Source organism: Lissotriton vulgaris, chromosome 2_1, assembly GCF_964263255.1.
Source record: "Lissotriton vulgaris chromosome 2_1, aLisVul1.2, whole genome shotgun sequence".
Taxonomy (NCBI): domain Eukaryota; kingdom Metazoa; phylum Chordata; class Amphibia; order Caudata; family Salamandridae; genus Lissotriton; species Lissotriton vulgaris.
Genome location: NC_141687.1, coordinates 718,416,174 through 718,435,221, shown reverse-complemented (window position 1 = coordinate 718,435,221; position 19,048 = coordinate 718,416,174). Strand labels below are relative to the sequence as shown.

At 44.8% G+C, this 19,048-nt stretch overlaps 1 protein-coding gene across 1 annotated transcript in view; it reads right to left on the bottom strand.

Annotated features, from left to right (window-relative positions):
* Nucleotides 1-270: 270 nt before the first annotated feature.
* NRIP3 (nuclear receptor interacting protein 3) overlaps nucleotides 271-19,048 on the bottom strand; it is a 274,148-nt gene continuing 255,370 nt past the window's right edge. The window contains exons 6-7 of the mRNA XM_086955990.1: nucleotides 11,745-11,842; nucleotides 271-1,194 (exon numbers count right to left, since the gene is read on the bottom strand). Coding sequence (XP_086812116.1) covers nucleotides 1,179-1,194; nucleotides 11,745-11,842 — 114 coding nt within the window. The 3' untranslated portion in view covers nucleotides 271-1,178. The remainder of the gene's footprint in view (nucleotides 1,195-11,744; nucleotides 11,843-19,048) is intronic.

Below are 19,048 nucleotides of genomic sequence, written 5' to 3'. Positions count from 1 at the left end.
CGTCGGGAATTGAACCCTGGTCCCGGGTCTGACCTCAGCTTCCGGGTATGCCTCCTCTAACCATTGAGCCACACTTCTCCACTTCCTGTTTACCTTGACAGAGGCAGGCAACCACACAAGCAAATCATACAGCACTGAGGATTGGTTACAGCTGAAGCCTCCATCTTCAGTCTTTGATTTTTATAATCAAAGAAATATGCTTTTCTTGGCACAAAACAAATTAGTTTCATGACAAAAATTTTAGACCAGTATTAGTTCCACTGAGGACTCTTTTAGATATTTCAATGATATATTTTAATAGACAAAAGATGGGAGGGTTGACCAATAGAAAGTTCAAATAAGCAAAAACAGTATGTCAAATGTTGTCAAGATTGTTAATGACAATGATGACTATTGTAAAAAGGTATTTGTCTTGCTTGAACATTAATTTGATTATACTTTGTTCTTTAATGGGTGATTCTGCCAGCTCATCTCTACGAAAAATTCTCACACCAACTTTTGTGCTCTTACGTCTTGGGCCGGTGCCGGTTATCCTGAAAAAATTTCCTAACCTCTTTACCAAATTTTCAATGTTTGTGTTGTAAAATTAAATGAAACACCTACAGAAAAATGCAAAAAAGCTATTGAAACATTGTTTCTTAAAAGGTTTCAGATCTGATATGAGGTTTGTGGATAATTGTGATTACTGTTTGTGTGAAAATGAAAGTAACGGGTTCACAATATAGAAACATGGCTATATTATCAGAAAACAGGCCCCTGCTGGTCTCATGTTCCTATTTAGATTTCAAAATGTAATCGAAAGTGAAATAAACAAATGTTCTTTTATAATCTATTTTACATATAATGTGATTGCACATTTACTTTATAAATATATTATTACCTCTAAAATAGTAACGTATAAATCTCCTATGGTTAGTTCAATTAATCCTACGTGAAGTTGGTCTAAAAAAGAACTTGTGATTGTTGTCAAAACACTTAAAACTGGTGTAAATCTTTACAAATTACAAAACGTTAGGCATATCTCAGCATATCCAGAAACCTACACATGTACACTACTGGCTACAGCACATAGCTTCAGTGAGCTATACTATCGAACAGCATGTGATTTCAATGAGTTGGTCTTTGATCTGCAGAAGAAGTCTTCCTTTCTTCACAGGAGTCTGTGCTTTAAGTCATAATTATTTTTCTGAAGAGCTGAAAAAAGTGGTAAAGAAAAAGTAATGAGTACTACAATTTCTGTGTTCATATGTTGCAGACAGTATCGTTGGTGGTGACATTAACACAATAATGCATCGTAAAATAATTTAGGAGTGAGATGGGTGTCATTTAAATGCTCCTGCTAAAGGAGCCATTATATTCCACACAAAGCATGGAGTAAGCACCACATAGGGTTCTACAAGAAGCAAAATCAATACAGAACAATTGATTCACTGGAGTAAGTGAAATTTTACAAATACTGGTTTTATGAATCGGGATTTGATATTTTCAAATGTAAGTTCCAAGATTTGTGCACAATTTTTTGTGACTGACTGTTGAAGGATCCATTTCACCAAACATTTTATGAAAATGTCAGAAATCAATTCGTCTTGGGACTACTTCTACTACTTGAGATGATTCATAGATGTTGGGGCATTTACTAACTTTCCCCAGACTACTCTTGGAAATCTAGGTAAATCATACATTTTCACTGAGTTTCCCTACATAAAACACATTTTTGATGTGTCTACATGATTGTGGGAATGCGCTTGTGGGTTTTGTGGAAAATAATGAACTGTGATCCGTTGTACATTAATGGTGATATGAAGTGGAAGGTGCTTACAATTTTGTGTTCTATCCCTCATTGGTTTGTACCTTGCCTTCCTTGCTTTGTATATTTTTACCATGTGTAGCTAATTATTTTAAAATTATTCTGATTAAAGGCAACATTTTCTACCAATCAATCCATTAATCAATCAAAATATTTATTTAGAACAAATATCCATATAAGTATATACATTAAATCAAAATGTAACACATTGCAAAAATGAATGGTAGAAAGAAACAATGGCAAAATAAAATTGAGAGTAAGATAATTTTGAGAAGGCTTCACACTAGACAATATAGCTTCAGCTGATGGCACCTAGCCCGCCTAAACCAAGCATACAGCCGTAGGCATTATTGTAATTGTATTTATATGCCAAGTTCTAGTAGTCTAGTGGAAATGGAGTAATCATTTGCAGAGCCTTGTACCCTGGTAGACCTGTCAGAGTTTATATAAATGATTTGCTGTATTCTATTTCCCAGTATTGAGAGACTGGAAAGGGGCGACCAATCGGTCCCCCCGAACGTATGGCAGAGTACCACGATCCCCCCGGGAAGCCATCTTGGGCGGGAGGCGAGTCTCGGCTGGTATGCCCGAAGCGGCGTAGCCGGGGCGCGCCTTTTCCCGCCCTCGAGTGGGTTGGCCTAGACACTAACGCGGCTGGCCACGCCCTTGGGGCAGGCAGGGGCGGGTTTACGCCCGCCCTGAAGACGGATAAAAGGAGAAACAAGACCAGAAGGCATCCTCTTGTTCCTGTGCTCTGAAGCTGCACCTCCTCGCTGCACGTGAGCTCGAGACGGAACGAAGAGCCAATTTTGAGCGTTGTAATCCTCTTGTTTGTTTTCTAGATAATCTGCTGGAGAATGCCGAAGAAGGCGGGAAAGCGAATGACTACCGACCAGATGCTGCGTGTTCTCATGAAAGAGGTGACCGACCTGAAGAAGCGAATGGATAAAAATGAGGAAGGGGGCCCGAAACGTCCTCTGGAGGGAACGGCCCCGGGAGGAAAAGGCAAGAGGCCCAGGAGGGGAGCAGCTGGGGGAGATATCCCGGGTCCCTGTGTCCCGCTCGAAGCACCCACTCCTGTGCCGGAGGAAGGGAATCCGATTCCCGTGGTGGTCACCCCCGTGTCCGGGGAAGATATGCCGCCCGAGCTGGCAGCACAATTAGCAGCGTGGTTGGGTAAAGGTGGCGAGGGCGCCACGGCTGTCGATGCGCAGGTGTTAATGAAGCAACTGCGGGAAACTCGAGAAGCAGCGAGGGTGTCCGCGCCGGTCACGGCCGTAGAGAAGCCACAGGGGACGGTTTTAGTCGCAGAGACAGCGTCCGGTTCAGGTAAGCGGCCATTGCCGATTGCGAGGGAAGAGTCGGCACCCTCTCGAAGGGAGAGGTTGGGTCAGCATGTCCCTTTAGCTATTAAAGAAAAGATATGGGCAGGGGAATATGTAAACATCTTCTCGTTGCTTACTGATCACTATGAGATGGAGCATGTTAAAAGTCAGAAGGACCTCATGCATCCGAGTGTTTGGCGCGCAAAGATGGCCGCCTTTAAGGTTAATGAAAACATTGGCAATTGGGGCAAGGCGTGGGGGATTTTCACATCGATCTTGGGAGAACGGAGGCCCGAATTGCTACCCGAATTGCCGAGTTATCAGTCACGGATCATGGGGTACTCGGTATCACACGAGGGTAATCATTGGTTTTGCTATGATAATCTTTTCAGAAAAGCGAAAGAACATGATAAAAACTTAACGTGGGATTGTTATGATTCTGTGTCCTGGTCCAGAATGAAGGATACTGGTATGTTGAAAGTACCATTAGTAGGGAGTAACGTGGGCGAATCCTCCCGTCAGTATGCGGGGACGCCCTTTCGATCAAGTACGGGTACCGACAATCACTCGAGGCCTACCGGTAATGCAGGTAAAAAAGGGGTTTGTTGGAACTTTAACAGGGGTAAATGTACTAGGCCCCAGGGATCGTGCAAATTTAGACACGAATGTAGTGGGTGTGGGCAATCATCCCATCCTGAGTCCACGTGCAGAGCCAAAACGGGTGATAACGGGGGTAGAGGAGGTGCCAAACAGGTCTAACATAGTCCGAGGGGCGCCTTTACCTACCCCGATTGATACCTTGGCAATGATTCCCTGGCTCAGTGAATACCCGGATCGTACTTCTGCTGGGGTGTTGCGGAACGGGTTTTCATATGGTTTCCGCATCCCAGTAGGGGACTTTCAGGGTGTGGAAAAATGCAAAAATCAGATATCGGTCTTGCAGCATACGGCCGTGGTACAGGACAAGATCCGGAAGGAGGTTACTCGAGGTCGAGTCGCCGGTCCGTTTAGTGTACCCCCGGTGGCTAACTTTGTTTGTTCGCCGTTAGGAGTGGTCCCCAAGAAGGACCCGGGTGAGTTTCGGCTGATACATAATTTGTCAGCCCCACGTGGTCTTTCCGTAAACGAAGCGATAGACCCGGAAATGTGTTCGGTACGGTACGCATCTTTCGATGAGGCCGTGGCCATTTTGAATCGCCTGGGGCCCGGGGCGCTGATGGCAAAATCTGATATCGAGTCAGCGTTCCGGTTGCTCCCGGTACATCCAGACGATCAGCGTCTACTGGGTTTCATGTTTCAGGGTCAGTTTTACATGGATAGGTGTATGCCGATGGGATGCTCTATTTCTTGTGCCTATTTCGAGAAATTCAGTAGTTTCCTACAATGGGTCTTTACTAAAAAGACGGGTTTCCAACATGTGATGCATTATCTCGATGATTTTTTGTTCCTGGGGGCAGCCGGGGATCCGGAATGTGGGCAAGCTTTGGCTGCATTTTGTGTTTTAATGAATCAGTTTGGCGTGCCATTGGCACCAGGTAAGACGGTGGGTCCTTCGACTTGCCTCGAGTTTCTGGGGATCGAGTTAGACTCCGGAGAAGGTTGTTTCCGTTTACCAGGTGATAAAGTGTTAAAGTTCAGGGCATCCCTGCAAATGTGTATGAGTGAAGCTAAGGTTAAGCTGCATCAATTACAGCAGTTAGTGGGGCAGTTGAATTTTGCCCTAAGAGTTATACCAATGGCCCGCCCCTTTTCCCGTTCGATCGCTCAAGCCATGGTCGGACTGAAGGAGGGCCATCATCGCACAAGGCTCTCGGCCGAGGTCCGCCAGGACATGCGCATTTGGTTGGCATTTCTGGCGGATTTCAATGGTCGAGTCGTCTGGAACAAACCGGCCGTGTCCTCTGAGGAACTGGGGCTATGGACAGATTCGGCAGGGAGTATAGGTTTTGGCGCCATTTTCGGTACTCGATGGTCTGCACAAAAATGGCCGGCATGGTGGCGAGACAGTGGGCTGACAAGTAACATTGCCTTCCTGGAACTCTTCCCCATTTTGGTGGCCCTGAGAACGTGGCCTGAAGGGTTCAGAGATCACTCTGTAGTATTCTGGTCTGACAATATGACCGTGGTTGAGTGTATCAATAGCCAGGCAGCACGATGCAAATGGATTTTGAGACTGCTCAAGGAAATTGTATTATTATGTATGCAATTGAATGTGCTTTTCAAAGCAAGACACGTCCCGGGGATAATGAACCAGGCGGCTGATGCCCTTTCTCGTCTTCGTATGCAGGCTTTCTGGGGTTTTCTTCCCACAGCGGACCCGGAGCCAGCACCCTTTCCCGAAGCTCTCTGGTCTCTCGGTGCCCCGAACTTCGTAACCTCGTGGGAGAGAGTTTAGCACCCAGGACGAGGAAGGCATATGAAGGGGCGTTCCTTTCCTATTTAGCCTTTTTGGGGACTGCTAGGAATGAGCTTTGGGGGCAAGAGGAATGGGTAGTGAACTTTCTGATGTCTTTACATCGGGCGGGAAAATCGGTGGCCACGGCCCAGAGGCATCGGGCTGCCATTTCCTTTGTTGCTAGGGCTCATGGGATACAGGACCCGACAGCGTCTTTCACTGTGCAAAAAGCGCTACGAGGGTGGCAACGCCTTGAGGGTCGCAGAGTAGACGAGAGGCGCCCGATAGGTTTGGACAGGTTGGCCCAGTTATTATCCAGACTCCCTACAACATGTTCATCTCACTTTGAGACAGTGTTATTCCGAGCCGCTTTTACGCTGGCATTTCATGGAGCTATGCGGGTAAGCGAATTAGTGGCGAGGAACAAGCAGGATGTTACTGGAGGGTTGTGCGCAGAGCACGTGCAAATCAGAGGGGAGACGATGATTGTCTCGTTTGTAAGGTCCAAGACCGATCAAAGCGGGATGGGCGACTGCATAATTATACACAGGATTCCCGGGTCGTCCATGTGCCCAGTGAAGTGTTTAGAGGATTATTTGGCACGAAGGGTGGCATCATGGGGGGGGACCTTGTTGAGACACGCGGACGCCACCCCACTGACAAGGTTTCAGTTTCAGCGGGTGCTTGCGATGTCAATTACAGCTGCGGGCTTGAACCCGGGCGAGTTTGGGACCCATTCCTTTCGGATAGGGGCTGCTACAGAGGCTACAGCCAGGGGTCTGAATGTAGAACAAGTCAAACGTGTGGGGCGTTGGTCCTCCAATTGTTATAAAAGGTATGTGCGTTTGCACATGTTGTGAAGCTGTAATAATGTACTCACGCTTCTTGTTTTTGTTTGGTTTTCAGTTACGCAAGCCTACGAGGCGGGGCGGACTATGCAGTCGACCCAACACCGGGACAGCGGTCAGACATCACCGGCTGTGAAAAAGGAGGTGTGGGTCGTGGGCCACTCATACGTGAGGCGTGCCGCGGACGTATTCAAAGCAGGTGACATGGTGCACATGGCTGGGGAATACGGGTACAGTGTGTCCTTCTACGGAAAGGGCGGTCTCTGTATTGACCAGTTTAAATCATTTTTCGAGGGTTTGCTAGGGCGGACGAGGTCACCGCCGTCTGTAGTCATAGTACATCTTGGGGGCAATGATTTGGTCACCACTGGTAGACGACTTCTCCTGGAGGCGATGCTTTCCACTGTAAGTTGGTTAGCGAGGAGAGTTCCGGGGTGCACAATTGCGTGGTCCCATATGATCCCACGAAAAGTGTGGCGGGGGGCTATTTCTGTTTCTGCTTTAAATCACTCGGTGAAAAAAATTAATAACAAAGTGAGTAGGTTGTTCCGGTCCAATGCACTGCATTCTATTTCGCATGGGTGTATTAATAATGACAGTATGTATTTGGGGGACGGTGTTCATTTGTCTCGGGTGGGGAATGAGTTACTCATAGGAGACTTCATAGCTTGGCTAAAGATGTTGAAACATGACCTTTAGATAGGAGTTTGGTGGGGGGTCCGGATAGCCGGTCAACTATCCGGACCTGTGGCGGTAAGGTCATGATCGGTGAGCACTAATTGGAAGATCCCTATGAGTGGGCGTTACCCATTACGGATGGGGGCGCTCGGGGGAGGTGGCCATTGGCCCCTCAACGGGGAGGCGGTCCCTTCTAAGGATGGGTCGCCGAAAGGAAAGGGAAGGCGGTCAAGGCCCCTTCATGGGTAGGAGGGGTTACAGCCCCCTCCTGGGGAATTTCCCGGGGCCAGGACGTCTGCGACGGCAGATGTGGTAAGTTGTGTGGGGTGTGGGGGGGGGGGGGTCTACGCTACCTTCTAGATACCTCACACGAGCCTCGTACGACCTTTAAGTGGCGTCGAGTTTTACTGGGGCCCCCGTCAAGTCAAGGGAAATTGGTATTTGCACTGGAGGTATGCCTCCGTGCCGCCCCTCACAAGGGAGGGGGATATGTCTGGGTTAGGGATCTTGACACCGGTTACGACCTTGCCGTTGGCCCTTAAACGTTAGGATGTACAATTTCAAAATTTCAAGTAAATGTTTTGTAGGATGTTAGTTCGGCTAGGAGAACCTTTGTATTAGAGGATATGTTAAGGTTAGCCAAACATCGCAATGTGGTAATGAAATTGTACATATTATAAAACTGTTATTTTAATGTTTTAATTTTGTTTCATATTTTAATAAATACGGCCGGGAAGGGTAACTCCCTTCCCGACTTCCAAAAGTTCAAGAACGGTTTCCGGTTTCCCATCCTTGGGGAGTGTGTTGAGAGGGGGTGGCGGGTATCTCAGCCATATGGAAAGGGGCGACCAATCGGTCCCCCCGAACGTATGGCAGAGTACCACGATCCCCCCGGGAAGCCATCTTGGGCGGGAGGCGAGTCTCGGCTGGTATGCCCGAAGCGGCGTAGCCGGGGCGCGCCTTTTCCCGCCCTCGAGTGGGTTGGCCTAGACACTAACGCGGCTGGCCACGCCCATGGGGCAGGCAGGGGCGGGTTTACGCCCGCCCTGAAGACGGATAAAAGGAGAAACAAGACCAGAAGGCATCCTCTTGTTCCTGTGCTCTGAAGCTGCACCTCCTCGCTGCACGTGAGCTCGAGACGGAACGAAGAGCCAATTTTGACCCACCCACCAGCCCCTGAAGACAGCGAGTGGTTTTAATAAAGTTTGATGGATAACTGTGAATTTAGTTTACAGGTTGTGGTATTATCGTGAAGATTTTGAGTATGCAATAAAGAATGGTCGATTTATGTTATGTTTTGCAAATAAAGTGATTCTGCTTTAGAGTTCATCATTACGCATGTGTTTGAATAAAGTTGTTGTTACTACTGTTGGTTAGATATAGTCATTTAGTGTTTAGTTAGCATTGTCGTATTTATTTTGGTCGGGCGGTAAGGTCATGATCGGTGAGCACTAATTGGAAGATCCCTATGAGTGGGCGTTACCCATTACGGATGGGGGCGCTCGGGGGAGGTGGCCATTGGCCCCTCAACGGGGAGGCGGTCCCTTCTAAGGATGGGTCGCCGAAAGGAAAGGGAAGGCGGTCAAGGCCCCTTCATGGGTAGGAGGGGTTACAGCCCCCTCCTGGGGAATTTCCCGGGGCCAGGACGTCTGCGACGGCAGATGTGGTAAGTTGTGTGGGGTGTGGGGGGGGGTCTACGCTACCTTCTAGATACCTCACACGAGCCTCGTACGACCTTTAAGTGGCGTCGAGTTTTACTGGGGCCCCCGTCAAGTCAAGGGAAATTGGTATTTGCACTGGAGGTATGCCTCCGTGCCGCCCCTCACAAGGGAGGGGGATATGTCTGGGTTAGGGATCTTGACACCGGTTACGACCTTGCCGTTGGCCCTTAAACGTTAGGATGTACAATTTCAAAATTTCAAGTAAATGTTTTGTAGGATGTTAGTTCGGCTAGGAGAACCTTTGTATTAGAGGATATGTTAAGGTTAGCCAAACATCGCAATGTGGTAATGAAATTGTACATATTATAAAACTGTTATTTTAATGTTTTAATTTTGTTTCATATTTTAATAAATACGGCCGGGAAGGGTAACTCCCTTCCCGACTTCCAAAAGTTCAAGAACGGTTTCCGGTTTCCCATCCTTGGGGAGTGTGTTGAGAGGGGGTGGCGGGTATCTCAGCCATATAGAGTCTAGAATAGGCGCTGGGAAACCCTTGTTGGGTAGCTGAGCGCCATACAAATGTAAAAAAATTAAATAAAATAAATAAATAAATAGAGGAGGCCACCTAACTTCAGACTGTAGCACTGAGGGTGATATGGGAAAGACTATCAATATATGATTCCCAGATGTACTGAACATTTACTTCTAGGTATGTTGCTGCCATTTTACTTCTGCCCGATTTTTCAAGTGTTGTTTCACGCATCCCCAATGTTACAGTTTAACAGATTCAATATGACACGTTTTCATTTTAGCAATACAGTGCTGTAAATATCACAAATTTATATTAAGAAATAAGTCTCTAATGCACCTCAACTATACAGAGAAGTGAACTCATCAAGTACATTTTGGTAGTTCTCTCCACATTGTCTACTGCAAAAGGAGTTCCATCCCTTTGACTCCAACCATAAGGATAGCACTGGAGTTGAACATGGAACATTTAGAAGACACCCGAGAAAGGTGTTTTTTACTGGAATTAAAGAAGATACTGTATGTTAACTATCAAATTTGGCCATGTAAAGAGCACTGGTGATTTACTTAATAAGCAGACCACTAAACCAGATTAAAAACCATTCGGAACTATGGATGAATGGAGGGCGGAAAATCTGCTTTTAGGCAGAGGACTTGTCCACCCCAGGTGCTTGTGATCAGATACCCAACAAGCCTTAATATTCAACCTGCACAAGTACTTCTCCAACGCTCAGTCTGAATTTTCTTTCCATCTCATGCAGTCAGTCTACAACTAGTATTTTATATGTGTCTACATTGACCACTAGACTTTTCAAATTTCAATTAGCACCAAAACATGCAATGGAATTTACTAAATTATTACTGGTCCTCGCCATTGTGTCATTGTTAGCAGAGTAAGTGAAACTCAAGCCCCACAACGAATGGTAAGTCTGCTTAATACCGAGCAATGCACATACCCATCTTTTAATAATACAGTAAAGAGCATTGGTTGGGAACACAGCACTGGGGACCTCTTTCATTAATGGAAAAAAAACTTCGTTTTTTTCTCCAAAGCGGATATAGACCCGACTGTCAGATTATTGATGATGACTACTAATCCTTGGTTAACAGCCTTCTTCAATTAGTTTTTTCACATTTTTAATCAATCCTCTACATCAAAAGCCCACAATAGAAGAAGAAGCCAACAAAATTGCTTTCACGAAGGGTGTAACATTTATACTGAAAAACAGGGGAAAGTTATGTTTTATGTGTCCTGTTTTACTTTAAACATGGGTTGAAAATTTACTTCTCACATCTAATTATTAATTAATGCTCACGAACATTTCGCCAAATATCTGTATCAAGGAGTTCTGTTAGGACACAATTTACAAGGTCTATTTTTTTAATTCTCTAAAGATCAATATGATTTCCACTCTTTCCACAATGAGCACAATATTTGCAACCTTCTGGACCATCATGGTCTAGTCAAGACAATTGTATTTTTATAGACCTATAGATCTTTTGACAGATGATCTCTATCATGGGCTTTGAAACTATTTTGGGTAGATAGTGTATTGAATGTATCTTTCATAGCAAAAAATGCTGATTAGACAAGACACAGTAAGGTTGTTATTGTTGAGAGAACTACTTTCAAGCACAGGTGAATAGACTTGTAATGATGTGTCCATTGGTTTTCTGTCTGGAATAATCGTTAGCAGTAGGGGAGGGAAGTCCCTGGCCCTTCCCTGCAAAAATTACATACCAAGATACTTAATTTTGTCTGAATGTTAAAAGTTTCTTTTTCTATAGAAGGAAGCAAACAAGAGCTGCCTTAATTTAAAAGAAGATTTATAATGCCTTTTAGTTCTGTAGTTTCTGTTTGATCAATTGTAAACAGAAGTATGGCCTTCAGTAGGTACTGCTTTCTTATTTTTCCCATTTTTAGCCACCATTAATGCAGGGATCAGTTTTGATGAGGCCAGCTCTTAAAGGTGGCAAAATCAGCTCATCTTAGTTGATGCTGGGTTCATGTGGATGTCTTCTAAATCAGCTTTTCCACACGCTTTCACACTCAGATTCGGATGTTCGATTTTACCCCACGTAAAGCTTCCCATTTTTCATCTGTAGGAATTTGTAAGGGAAAACAAGTCAGATAGGGGAATTGTATGTGGTTGTTCCCCATTTTGAGACGTAAACCTTTACAATCTGATATATCCAAAGAGCTCAGAATGATGTCCGATATAAATTACTGGCTGCTTACTGTCTTTCTGAGTATTCATGGAAGCAGCGACCTTGTTCTCTTCTCCACCAGCCAAGGTTGGCTCAGCGGATGCTGTCATTTTTAATGGTCATTCAGTCAGAGTTTTCCCCTCAACAAATTCATTATATGGGTTTACATGTGGGCTCTAACTACACTACTCAGTGAAACCACTGTTAATCGAGTTAGTAGTAGTCACTTCTGTGAGCAATTGTGGGTGGTTGTATCTGGGGCAAAACAATTTAATATGTAATCTTAGGACTTACTTTGGTTCTTTTAAGATGCAGCTCTTATCAACAAAAGGGATGGTCTCTCTCTCAGTCTTGCCCAATTCAATGTGATTCTTTTCCAGGTTTATGACGCACTGAAATAAAAAAGAAACAGCAATTGTTATATAAAGAATGACAAGCTTTTATTTTACCCCAGGAAAGAAGGTTACATTTACTACAGGCAAACATGAGAGCTGGATAAGAAACTGTAGCCATTTGTTCTACATTTCAAGTCTAGTTGCAGTCGTAATATGGAGAATCACAAACATAAGCTAAACTTGATCCCTGGGCAGTACCTCTAACTGGAGACTGATAACTGTTATATGCAGCTCACTTTCTAAGGCCCACAATGCCAACAGCCCATATAGGATTGTGAGTTGTATGGCTTTTATCATACAAGGTGCGATAAAACCTGCAATCCTGCACACATTTCAGCAGGTCAAACCTGCCGATTTTTATGAGGGAAAATAATACCTGGCAAGTACCGGGACATGCAACTATTGGTGCAGTAAGCACCAACATCGGCACGTTATGGCCCATTTTGCAGGCAAAAATGATTGCACCTGATAAGCTCCAAACATATCACACAAAAGATTGGGTGTTTTGCACTGAGGGCTGGTGTACTCTCTTTTTGAAATACCACCACGCAGAAAGAGCCAATTGTAATTATACATAATATGTGCAGGTCACCCAATATGAGGTTCTCAAAGTACTACACCTACAGTACTAGTCAATGTGTAGGACAACCATTGTGATGTTCTATGTGTGAATTATCCGAGTTATCACCCATTCTAGTGATTGGTGTGTGTACCACAACCACAGTTCTGGGGAGTGCCTCATCCCCTGACTATTATCAGACCCTATGAAAAATATGGACAAGTAAACATTAATGGTAAGGTATGGTATTTGTATTTATGCAGCGCTTGGTATCCCTGATGAGGCGCAGCTACTGGTCTGTATAGACAGCAACCATATTGTTGGTCTGTCATCCCCCATTGAAAGTGGTGGTCTGTGTATTGAACTTCCTTGCCTTTGGTCAGTTTGCAAAACTCTGTATTAAAGATATGTATGTGCCAAATCTACTTTAAACTAGCAATGTATTGGTATGAACCGAGCAAGAATACAAGTTCTTTCCCATGCTATTGGTCTAAGGGTACCACATTCATAATAATGGTGTTTGCGTGCTGCATCCGCACCGATATCTGCTTGTGCCGAATACATAGTAATGGTCATTGACTGCTGAATTCATATTAATGGTCTCTCTCTGCTAAATCCACAGAGATAGTCTTTTTATCCCACATTCTTGATAATAGTGTATGTGTGTCACACCCATGGTGTTGGTCTGTGTCACAACCATAATGGTGCTTTTTTGTCAGGCACCTATCATGGTTGCGTGTGGTGTATACCAATGTAGAGTATGGAACACGACTAAGTTGTCCTGCATTTGTAGCACAAATATTTGTATGAGTGCATACATTTGTAAGTCGTGAGTATAAATTTCAAAGACGAACATACTTCAAATCGAAAAAGAGATTATAGTAAGTCCACCAAAAGTGAACTGTGAAAATGTAATAAAACATATTTTTAAGAGAAAGCTTTAGCCTTAACAAACAGCTGCTCTTCAGAGTTGTTCATGGCTGTGAATACAATTGTACAACTATTTCATTCCATACTTCGCTCATTGGGCTGACAAAATATATTCCCACCCCTCTCCTTTAATACTGCAGTCAGACCTATCGTGGCACAATATAATAAGCCACCACTTCCATCCCAAAGACCCTTTGCTACCTCCTCATCAAAGCCCACATAGCCTTCAAGCCGATGGTCATCTTCCACATGAGTCAGATCAATAACATTTGTACCAAACCTACAAAGTTCATTTAATCTACTCTTTTCGTCATAAAAGTAATGTTAGGAGGAGCATAACACCGACCAAATTTCACAAAGCTCTGTATTTATTGTTGGACAACTTTCACTTGATCACATCATAATATCATCAAGGCTTTGATGCATCTTAGCTCCTATGCTATTTGTGTCATCTTGCATCCCGACTTTTGTATAGTCAGTGCAATTGTGTTTGTTTTTCAAGGCAATACATTATAAAATGGGTGCATTACAGATACAATGAAGGTATCTCAGCAGCATTACTTTAAATGGTCCGGTACTGTCCGGTATGGAGCACCAGCATTTTTTTATTTTGAGAGGGAGATTACCGGCACTTATAAGAGAGATGTAATACTTTTAATCGGAGAGTACCGGCACTTCTCAGAAACAAGCAGATACTCTGGTACAGGAGTGCACTTCTTTTTTTCAATTTCAAGCACAGCTCAGTAGAGTCACTTGTGTGATCCATGGACAATGCAAACCATTTATCCACAGGTCACTAAGTATTTTTTGAACTGTGTGTATTATCATCTTTCCACCTCATCACAATCATTCTTTTTGATATAAAAAAACCAAACCCTTTAAACATGTTAATTTTTCCCTTTTTAGGTTTTGCCTGGCCATGGCCTCTTGAGTTGTGTGTGTGGGTCGGGTAAACGCCCCCTCCTCCGATTGGCTAGCTCCATAAATGGAGGCTAGCCATTGGACGAGGGGCCTGTCCGTCAATGCCGGACCAGATTCGGGGGCGTTCCCGAGATTCTTTGGCTTTTGCCGACGTCACGCGACGTCAGCCAAAAGCCGGGAACGCCCCCGAATCTGGTCCGGCATTGCCGGCACCTCCCTTGCTGCTCGGGACGGGTCTCCTTATTATGCCCAGGTCTGGAGGTGAGTGACCTTCCCCCTTCCTCCCCCCCCCTCCCTCCCTTCCTCCCCCCCCCCTCCCTCCCTTCCTCCCTTCCTGCTCGATCCCCGCCCGGGGGTTTCTTCAGCCGGCCGGCCAATCCTAGCGCGGCCGGCCGGAAGTGCCGCCCCCGCCGCCCGGGGGAAGGAAGACGGCGGCCCAGAAGAAGTATGGCGGCCCACGCGGGGCTCCCGTGGGCTGCCTGGAGGGAGCCCCGGAAGAAGCGGAGGACGTTGCCGGTCTCCCATGCTGAAGAGGGAGACCGGAGAAGTCAACAGATTGCCGCCGTCGCAAGGTGGGGGTTCTGCCACCTCTGTGACAAGAGAGGGTTTTTCTTACCTGTAAATTATGTGGCGAAGGAACAGTTTACAAACTGCTTTTGTAAACACCCTGAGGACTTGGAAACAAACTTGTAAAACATCCGTCCTGTAAACAAACTTGTATAATTTTGTAAAATTTATTGATACACACGCTGGCATGGAGTTCCGTCAAAAAGCCTAATTTCTAAAAGTCAGAGGGCATACGAAGATGCAGGCTTAAAATTAAAGCTGTTTTGTAAGGATGCCCCCTCCGACCCTTCATAGCCCAGGGGACGAGTCTTCAATTTATTTTGCCTAGAAAATTTGAGACATTTTAAGATTGAGGCTGTGTTATGAGGAAAAGAACAACCCTAATGTGTATAATTCTTTACATTTTCAGTGTCACATCAACTTAATTCTCCACAGTCTTTCTTCATTTGAACATACAGCCTTTCATTCAAATGACATTTAAACAACGGCCTGAAACACCAATTTTGTCCTTATGAAAGATGACTCATAAAGTGGATTTTTCGTCGGGGAGGTGAGGGGTAGTCCAGCAGGAAGAGTTGATGTATCATTGGTTAGTTGTGAATGTTTCTGTAAAGGTTTTTCGAACTCTGAGTGGCAGGAAGGTAGAGAGAGTATGAAGCAGAAGACAAAAGCCATATTATAGCAAAAAATATGCAGCACAGATTAAATGGTGCCTGGTAATTCCAAAGGACATCTCCTTATGCAAGGAGATGCGCCAGTTAGACTTCCAGTAGCTTTGCAATGGGGAAGACACTTGCATGCGACAGGTAACTGGCTATGGTGTGCGGGTGTTCAGAACGTAGTAGGTAGCGCTTCACACTAGCTGTGTTCTCTTGCAGTGTGTGATGAAATTGAAGACTTTCAAGCAAATCGGCTACCCTTTTCTATCCTTTTCTCTTTGAACATGTCCTTCTAATTGTGTTTTGTGCCTCATTTGCAAAAGTGATTCAGGATACTATGCCCCCGCAAGTACCTTTTTGCTTGCAGTGTGAAAAGTTTGAATGCATTCTGAGACTATAAGTAGAGGAAATACATACAAAGAAGTTTCCAATATTCATATGTCCTTTGGCAAGGTGGTAGTGCGGATGGTGCATCTGTGACTACGGAACTAAGAAATATGCAGCACAATACAATACCTCTATGAAGAAAATCATGTGATTGCTCAACGATGACCAGCGAACGTTCTGTAATGTTATCAAAGTTGTGTTGACTCTAAATATTTACTTGAACAGCTTCCAGGATGTGCGTTGATGGGCTGTATGTGAACGTACAGCAGCATAAAGTGCGCCTCACTAATCCCCCTTCTTCTAGTCCCAATGACTATCGCCATCTTTGGTGAATTTATAGGTAGTTTTGCCAGAGTGGTTGGGCATGCTTCCACGCTGTGAATGTGCTGGTTTCTGCACTAGCATGCATGCATACGCAGGCAAAGAGGTTTGTGTATGAGGGCGGCCTTTGTAAGGCATTCAAACCTGCTTTGTCGAGAAAGTGCTTAACCCAGCTAGGAGAGCAGATGCAGACTTGCCAACATTGAATTTGATGGCAGATCTTCGCCGTTATGTTCACTCATTCCACCATCCCCCTAACCCCCCCCTTTCACCTCTTTGTAATACCACCGCATTTAAAACACAGCTCTAAACTTTCTTGCCCTGTGCCATCAAAGCATCTCTTTAATTTCTAGCATTATATCCGTCTCTTTCGTTACTTTAGGAAGTTGTCCCCCTTTCAAATAAACTAGTTTTATTGGTAATGAATATATGTTCATTGTAATTTGTATTTATGAAGCCATTTTTTCCAAGGTGTGAATGGGACAGGCTAATACACGGCACTGCTCTATGCATGACTGACCAGTTGATAGTAGTAGCCAGGCATGCATCAATCACTCAAGGGTTTTGATATGTTGTCTCTGTCTTCTGATCGCTCTGTAACCAAACAGGCACGATGGAACAGTGGACAGGAAAAGGGAGACAACTGGCTTGCACTGAAGAGCCCTGTGCACAGTAATGGAGAGACAGTGTAAATCAAACGAGAGTAACCCTTATGTGCCAAGGGAACAGGGTAAATTGTAACAACAAACGTAAAAAGTTCCCTTGAGTTTCTATATCCTAGATTTTATAGAGTTAAAGATCTCCAGATAGATCCCGTGAAGGTCTCACTATAATTTGAATTACGCAATTATTCATGCACTCTCCATCTCAAATGGAACCGCAAAAAGCACTTACAATCTAAAGCTATATATACTACGTAGCCGGTGAATAAACTAAAGAATTGTTTTTAATTGTCCTGAGGAAGGTGGTGCGCACAGCAAAGATCCACCTAAACGCGTCAACTTGGACTTATTTTTACTTGATTGTATTTATAAATGTATTATACAAATGTATATCTCTTGTGAGTGTTTGAATAACAAGCCTGTATATAATCGAATAATAGTATGTTGATATACATATGAATACCCACCAAAAGAGATGCATATATCTGTTTTTAATGCAAAATTTATTTTATGCAACTTTGAATTGTTTTTATACAAATAACATTTCATAACAATACATACACCCCGGCTACGTTGTATATATAGCTTTAGATTGTATGGGAATGTTTTTAACGTTTATACAGAGCAGGGTGTTGCTGGAAGCAATATACATCCAGATAGAAATCGGGACGTACTTAATAGAGAATTAATAGTGATCAAGATCGATGACTCATCAAAATAAAGAGCTTATAGTAAATTGGGTCACTTGGTACCAAGACCAGTTACTACTTAACCCAGAGTGCATTATACCATACATAAATGCACACAAATCTAAAAATTAAAGAGACATAGTGTAAAATTCTGTTGTAAATAATGTGTTCAGGTATGTGTGTATTTGGTAAATTGTTATAATAAGCTAGAAGACTTTAGGAGAGGCAGGGCTTCAAAAAACATGATGTGTTGCTCTGCTTTTTAGGTTTTGACTGTTCTGTTTAAGGAAAGCAAAACAAGTGATGGGTCGACTTCATGAAATAATGTCAGCCACCAGTAATCGTGTGCCCCTGTTGCCTGCTTGTACCTCCGTGTGCCCCTGTTGCCTGCTTGTGCCTCCGTGTGCCCCTGTTGCCTGCTTGTGCCTCTGTGTGCCCCTGTTGCCTGCTTGTGCCTCTGTGTGCCCCTGTTGCCTGCTTGTGCCTCTGTGTGCCCCTGTTGCCTGCTTGTGCCTCTGTGTGCCCCTGTTGCCTGCTTGTGCCTCCGTTTTCGTGCCCCTGTTGCCTGCTTGTGCCTCCGTTTTCGTGCCCCTGTTGCCTGCTTGTGCCTCCGTGTGCCCCTGTTGCCTGCTTGTGCCTCCGTGTGCCCCCGTTGCCTGCTTCTGCCTCCGTGTGCCCCCGTTGGCTGCTTGTGCCTCCGTGTGCCCCCGTTGCCTGCTTGAGCCTCCGTGTGCCCCTGTTGCCTGCTTGTGCCGCCGTGTGCCCCTGTTGCCTGCTTGTGCCTCCGTGTGCCCCTGTTGCCTGCTTGTGCTGTGTGGGTGTGTGTGGAGGGCTCTGTGTGGCTGTGTGTGTGGGAAGCTTTGTGTGGCTGTGTGTGTGGGAAGCTTTGTGTGGCTGTGTGTGTGGGAAGCTTTGTGTGGCTGTGTGTGTAGGAAGCTTTGTGTGGCTGTGTGTGTGGGGGGCTCTGTGTGGCTGTGTGTGTGGGGGGCTCTGTGTGTGTGGGGGGGGCTCTGTGTGTTTGTGTGTGTCATTTGCGAGAGATAAAGCTAGTGGTATTGTAAATGACAATGCCATTTATTTATGTTAAAAAAACATAAATAAAAATAATGTCAAGAGCAATGCCAATAGCTCTAACTTTAACAAAGGCAAAACCATTGCATTGTAAATGCTTGTTGATGTCTAGCTTGACAGTGGCAGGTTAGGTCCGAGATGATATCGGTGTTGCTGAGACGGTCTGCTTGCTTCCTCTGGTCCCTGATTACTGCTGGAGTCAGGCTCATTGTTGTGTCCTCCACGGGCTTGGCTTGGTTGGGATTCTCTTCACCAGATCTAGTGTCTCCATCCCCTTTTTCTTCTTGGTTCTCTGGTCTTGTGGAACTCCCCATGTGGTATCAGTCTCTCCCACCTCTGTTTCAGGTGACGAAACAATAGCTACTTCTCCGAACAAAGAGACGTTCTTTGTGACCTGTTCACTTCCCTTATGGGATGTGACCAGGGTCTCGTTTACC